Source organism: Salminus brasiliensis, chromosome 10 (assembly GCF_030463535.1).
Source record: "Salminus brasiliensis chromosome 10, fSalBra1.hap2, whole genome shotgun sequence".
NCBI lineage: Eukaryota > Metazoa > Chordata > Actinopteri > Characiformes > Bryconidae > Salminus > Salminus brasiliensis.
In genome coordinates this window covers 12588178-12594963 of record NC_132887.1, presented here as the reverse complement: position 1 = coordinate 12594963, position 6786 = coordinate 12588178, and the positions used below count along the sequence as shown (strand labels likewise).

The 6786-nt window shown below is 40.7% G+C and overlaps 1 protein-coding gene across 4 annotated transcripts in view; it reads right to left on the bottom strand.

Moving 5' to 3' along the window:
- The window catches only part of sntg2 (syntrophin, gamma 2), a 49695-nt gene continuing 42909 nt past the window's right edge, over positions 1–6786 (bottom strand). For all 4 annotated transcript variants that reach the window (XM_072689248.1, XM_072689253.1, XM_072689249.1 and 1 more), the window contains 3 exons: positions 2503–2595; positions 1203–1313; positions 1–969 (listed from right to left, as the gene is read on the bottom strand). In XM_072689248.1, the coding sequence (XP_072545349.1) occupies positions 838–969; positions 1203–1313; positions 2503–2595 (336 nt within the window). In that variant the 3' untranslated portion in view covers positions 1–837. The remainder of the gene's footprint in view (positions 970–1202; positions 1314–2502; positions 2596–6786) is intronic.

The following is a 6786-nucleotide window of genomic DNA, read 5'->3' as shown; positions in this document are numbered from 1 at the left end:
TACTGGATAACACCATACAGAACAGAGCTGCAAATCAGGGGGCTGCAGTTTCATCACAGATTAAAAAAGAAGGAAGAAACTTTCTTAGGACAGCTGTTGGCTACCCTACGTGATCTAATTACTGTTTAATCAAACAATTAATATACAGCTACACTACAAATCGGTGTAATGTGGTTATAATTGAGGGATTTAAGATTTGAAAGGAGAAAACCATGAACACTGATTACAAAATTGATTAATGTAGCTTTCAGTTCATGCTAAAATAATTTTTGAAAATCGGAAAATTGAGGCCTTGTTGTATCTGATTCTCTGTGACTTGTTTCATACACAGTTTGGCAAAATAAGACTCTGTGAGATAATAGAGCTTATATTCATGAAAAATATATCTCAGTAGCTGCACCTGTGTGCAGGTTCATGGTTAATCATGAGTCTATAACCGTAAAGAAAGACACAAGGACAGAAGTTAAATAGAAACTGAGTTTTACAACTTTAACTTCCTCCAAGGATCACCCGTTTTGGTCTGTAAATTGTTAAATGCAATGCATGCATTAACAAACTCATAATGCCATACACCACATGTGAACATTTGCTTTGCTACATGATCAACATGAACTGATTTGAAGCAGATTAATGAACATATTGTAATTGAGTACCAAACCATTAATCAATGCATGTCAAAATATCATCTAGTCCAAAAGTTGTTTTTTTTTTTCTTTCTTGGTTTATAAGAGTCATACAAAAATAACAAGAACTAGATATATTCATAGATATTGTGCATAAAATAGCAGACTGAATCCACAGACGAGATGGTACATGTTCATGACAACACTTGTGTTCCTAGCTGTTGTACATGTACTTTCGTGTGATGGTTTGATTGTTGACAAAGAGTGGGTCCACTGAGGCCACTTTGGCAGCGATGAAGGAGTGGATACAGTGAAGAACAGCTGTCAGGTTAGCAAACTCCAGCTCCTGGTTAGGCCAAACGCAAGAACACATGAACGGATCTTTTACAAGTAACACTTGACAGGTTTATTTTGGTGTAATTAAGAGGTGGGAAGCATGCGCTATAACTGTAGGACACTGGTTGACGTTATTTTTGTAGTGGTAACGGATAAGATAATTATATGATTGAATATAATTAAATGCATATAACAGATTATGCTCATTATGTTAATATAGAGAGCTACAGAGAAGCACCTTACCTTCATTTCTATCTGTTTGCTTTCTGAGTTCTTGAATAAGAGTTTCACTCTCGTCTTTCCATCGTCAGAGGAACCTTTCAGCTGGGAGAATTTATATCTCCAAATGACTTTCTGTAGATGATGAGACCACAGGAAATCAAATACAGCAGGCAGGTCAAGAAGCTAAAGCAAAGTCAAAGTTGACCAGTGTCCATTACTGCAGTTCTTGGCAAGCAGGACACAGAATTGCAATGAGTTTTCTGGGATAGGCCTTTACCTACTATACTATAGGAACGGTATCCTCATATAGCTTAGAGTTTGTATTCAGTTTGTAAGGAATACACGATTCCCCACGTCCCTCACACACAGTAGAGATGCCAGATTTTGGGTGGTGTTAATTGTATTATATTCTTCACAAACTGGCTATGTTTGGGGTAAAAGGGAAATTGTGTAAATGAACGATTCCTTATACAAATAATAACTGATTCAAATTCAAATGTAAAGCACATTATTATCCTGTAACTATTTAGCTATCCCTTCTGACGCTCAAAATGAAGAGAGCGATGTCTGTAAAGGGTAATGGTCAAATTTATTTCGCCCCCAGGCAGTAATGCATTTACATTATATAACAAATAAACATGCATGCTTATTATACAGTTCGCCCACACTGGATACATACAGTATTTTATCAACTTTTCATTCTGCATCCACAATTCATCATCCTAAATGGCACGAATTAATTACCTGCTTCATACAGAGTGACTCTGCAAATGGACTGCTGTAGCGGTCCATGAAAATCGTGCTGTACTTAGTCACAAACAAAGACGGGCAGCTGGAGTCTGTACTGAAAGCAGCTCATTAAGAGCTGTTGAAAGGCCTGATCGGGCCTCGTTTGCATATACGTCATCCCCGCTCATTGTAATGGCTGCCTTACAGAGTGAAACCGATCGGCTAACGCACACACATGCTCCTATGCAAATTAGTTTCGAAACATTAACAATAAAGCCCAGATTTAGGCCAGTCTGCCAGCTTTGAAATCACCTCGTGTTAGCCTATTAATATTCAAACTACTCTAAAAGTCAAGATTATAGTAATCCTGATAGAATAATGAGTCATTTCTTCTTACCATGTTTTGCTAATAAGGAGAAAGTATCCTCGAAATGTACTTTAGGCAATACTTTCAGCGCCAGCTGATGGCTATGAGGGCTCTGAATGCGCTGCTTCCTTTCGGAGCGTAATTAGCTCACATACATATTCCAGAAATGAGAAGATGCAGATGTAAAGACAGTGTAAAGGCTATAATGGTGCTTAAGCCTCTTACCTTTGAAACGCTCTCTGAACAGGAGAAGCCGGATTCAAAGTCAATTGTAAAGCACAGTATTTTCCCTTGGCTACTGCACATGTAGGTTTTCGACTGTCAAGTGAAGAGAATAATAATAGTCAATATTAAACCTGTTATATGACACTCGTAATACGAACTTAATAGACACAAGACAGCATCCAAAGGGCATTTCAGCACACCAGTTCATTATTGCCTGCTCATACTTTCTGACGGTTTCATTCATACTTATGTAAATAAGTGAATGTTTTCAGCACTCCCACTGTCAGTGGAGCAGTCACTTTCCCCAGGAATAGGACAGGTATAGTTTAGTCGCTATGGCAACAGCTGCCCAGCACTTCTCGTCTTAGCAGGAATGGAAATTAGAAAAATCAAAGGCTTTGAAATCTAATGAATATATTATGCAGTCAATAGAGAACAATTTAGATATTATTAGTAAACTGTCTTAGAGGACAGACCGCCAGAGGGTGTTTTGTTAATTGAGACTCTTTTTTTTCTTTCTTTCTAGCGTTCACTCACAGAAATACGAGCCACATGCTAATGGACGTTGATGGAATGGGAGTCAAGATAGCAGTGGCACCCAGAAAGGCCTGGTGTAATTGTGTTTCTTTTTCTTCTGTTGGTTACTAATCTCCCTCTCAACCTTCACCGTAATTAGATTATTGGCAGTGTGTGTTTAGCCAGTATGATTAAAGGAGTATCGTGCTCTAAATCGACCAATGCTTTCCATCACAGCTGTGAGGTGCTGCTGCGTTCTGTTTTAAAATCACTATGCGATCCTCCAGGGAGAGGAAACATTTGTATGTATGAAATACATGAGAATGGAGCCAGTGGTCACATCAAATCAATTAAGCAGAGCCAGGGAGTGATTTTATGGTCACCTAGTGGTAACATTTTGATCGTCCTACAGCAGCAGCAAATCTACTGCTGAGTTTGAAGAGAAGCTATTAAAGTATACAAACCATTGATCCCACATATGGCTCCATATCCTTGACTAATATGAAGAGAATGTGTGAACCATTTGCACTAGTATTCTCAAAATTTCTCTTGGGTTCCCATTATTTTCATAACACGTACTCACACGGTCAATAAGTTCATAAGCTCCCTTTTACATGCCGTCCTCTATAAACATGTCTACACTCCATAAACCTTCTCAGCACCACTTTGTAGCTCTCTGCTGCTGCATGTAGTACATCCAGTTTCATCGTAGTGCAAATGGAATTCAATCAGCCTGAATGTCAGAACACCCAACGTTGCGTTGGTGGCACGTTAGCATGGTGAACACCAATGCTGTTTTTTTTTAACACTTCGCCCCTGCTGGTTTTAAGCAGGGCACTTTAATGTCCGTGCTCTGGTTAGGATGGACAGGGATGGATTGCTAATAGCCGTAATCACAGAGCCCCGTCAGCAATAACTGAAGCCGGACTTCATGCTCCCGTTCTAGATGTGCTGCCATGCTTTAGGAGGCACGACAAATTCAGCTGCCAGGAAAAGCAAAATGCCGCTGAGGCGGATTTCCACTGCTTACTGTCGCCAAGTGTGAGCGCTGTCTGTGACATGTAAAGTGCAGACTACACAGCGCTAATTGGAGAGCTTCCTCTGGGAATTTGAGAAAACACAGAGTGAGGTGTGCTCTAGGATCTTCCTGTCAGCTTGAGTGAAGCTAAAGTCTGATCAACACTGTCTGCAAACAGTGACTGGCTTTTTAACAAAGCATGAAGCCAGCAACTCAGAACATGTATGTTTGATGCGGCAGCGTGCCGCGTCTGACTTTTTAAGCTGGTGGCAAAAACAATACTGGGGCTGTCGCAGTGCCCTCCAAACAAGGTGTGCTGAAATACCCATGGATGGTGTAATTCGCAGATCTTAAAACAGTTTATCATGTTAAAATGAGCTGGACAAACACAAAAAGCCTTGACTTTGTTTCTCGTTCATGTTTATTTCACACCGCGTCCTGTTGACTTGCAGTCTTAGTTGAAGATGAGCTGCTGAGCACTTATTTGTGGACCACAGGAGGGTTGACTAATTGGCTGGAGAACAGAGAATCATCCACAAACTGAAATCCACCATCACTTTCAGTAGCCTCCCACAGGACAATGTCTCAGGTTTACATAATTAAGGCGGGAAAGAGGGCTGATCGTTTTCCGTGAGCTTTCCGCAAACCCCCAAACCGCCCACCTCCCCCTCCCTCCTTTCGTTGTTTCTTTTTGTGTAAATGTGCAAGTGCTTTACACTTTGGAAGCCTAGCGTGCAAGCTTTCTCTGCACATACCCGGAAAAACACCTCAGGATAATCCTCACGCTGGGAATGTTCACACATGCAGAATAAACTCATCAGCATCCCAAGTGGCTCCGAAGGTTGACGGCAACCACACCGCATGGAGCATTAACTCTGCTCTTTAAGCCAGCCATCAATTTCCTGGCACCATGAATTACAAAATCCAGCACCAAAACAAAGCAGGAAAATCCTAATGAATCAAGCGCAATAACCATGTTGGTGGCACCATGACGTGCTGTAGACAAGCTGCTGGCTTTGCAAGGAAAGTTCGCAAATCGTTTAATAGAGACATTAATCTTAATTACATCTAAGTTGGCACTACATGCTGCTGAGCCATTGATGATTGCAGTTGTGCATATTGCCTACAAGGATTTGGACCAGTGTGGATTAAGGGCAAGCAGTCTTTAATCTCACTTAATATGGTCTGAAAGAGCAGCACCATCCTCACTCTGCCCTCCATATCAAATGTGAACATTTTCCACCTCTCGAGTTAGGCGCTCGCCTTGGAATCTATTGTTCACACAGTTAAATGGGAATGAAATTGAACTTGGATGAATCATGAACCTGAACTCCCTGTGACTTCTCCTCATGAATACTTCTCAGAAAATAATGTGATTATTATATCCTTCATAGCCCACTAACACTGTCTTCTTACGACACTCCCAGCTTACAGATTCACCAAGCGGTAAACGACTAGTATGGAGAATAGCTAAGCAAAGGCTCAGTCAGACAATCGCTGGAGCCGTGGCTTCTGGTTTGTAAGGAACATTAGAGCAGAAACTTACCCTGGAATTTGGGGGGTTATACTTTGCCCTTGCTGCATTTGAGTATTGTAGTGATTTAAATCTCTTCTGGCAGGTTCCTTCCTTTGTATTATTTATAAATGTCTCTAGTTAAGGGTACCAAGCACCACAGCCCTCAGGCTCAGAGCTGCATTTTTTTCAACCTTTACTTTACTTCTTTTCAGTGAAAAGGGAAAATTATACCAAGCACTGCTGGCCATTTTTTTAAAATCCTTGACCTGACATCTGGCACAGTCTTAAGTCTCTATGCGTATAAATGCATTTGGATGTATCTGAATGAAAACAAACCCCTGATAACATGCATTTTATCTGGGTAATCAGACACCATTTTGAATTTAGTCCACATAACTGAAATTTTAATATTTTGTAACCCCTAACCTTGCTTAAGTAACCATGAAGTAAAGTCTCGGTCAAGGATAGGCAAATAACTGCTTCGCAGTGTCTTGATAAAAGACAGTATCAAGGCAGAAGCGATAATTCGCAACATAGTTCATGCAGACTGACGCTGAAGTTCATTTATGTGCTTGGCAATTGTGAAAGGCGTACTTTCAGCAGCATCAAATCACACAGTCTAACACAGTCTGACATGACCCTGTGTCAAGAGTTTACCATAAGCCATTATATACTGTAGCATGGTGGCCATCATTAAAGGCCAATGCATGTAGTTCATAGCTGTGATAAAGTGGTGGTTTGACCTTGACTAACGTTGAGAAATGAGAAACGTGCAGAACAAATGGCTAAAACTTACTACCTTCACCCCCTGAACTCCTGGCAGCTCATACTTTACAAGAGTTACCCTGCAGGAGTTCATCAGTAGAGCATTGATGCCGCCGACCTTTGTGTGGGAGAGGCAATTTAACGGCTCAATGAGGAGAGGTCTTACAAAACAGGTTCTTCAGAGAAATTCAATTAAAAAAATAAATAATAATTGAAAAGGAACAGATCAGACGGTGAACGCCGGCTTCCCTCAATTTCTGAATGTTATGGACTGCCTTGTTGAGGATAATTAAAAGTAATGGTTGGCTTGTAAATGAGAAACTGTAATTGTATCGTTTACGTGGACTGCTTGTGTTGAGGACTGCTCTTGTAGCTGTTTTAATGTTAAAACTTCTCTTACATGAGCTACACTCCACACTTATCGCTAACAAGTGTATAAAAGCATGCACATAGCCAGGCAATCTCTGTA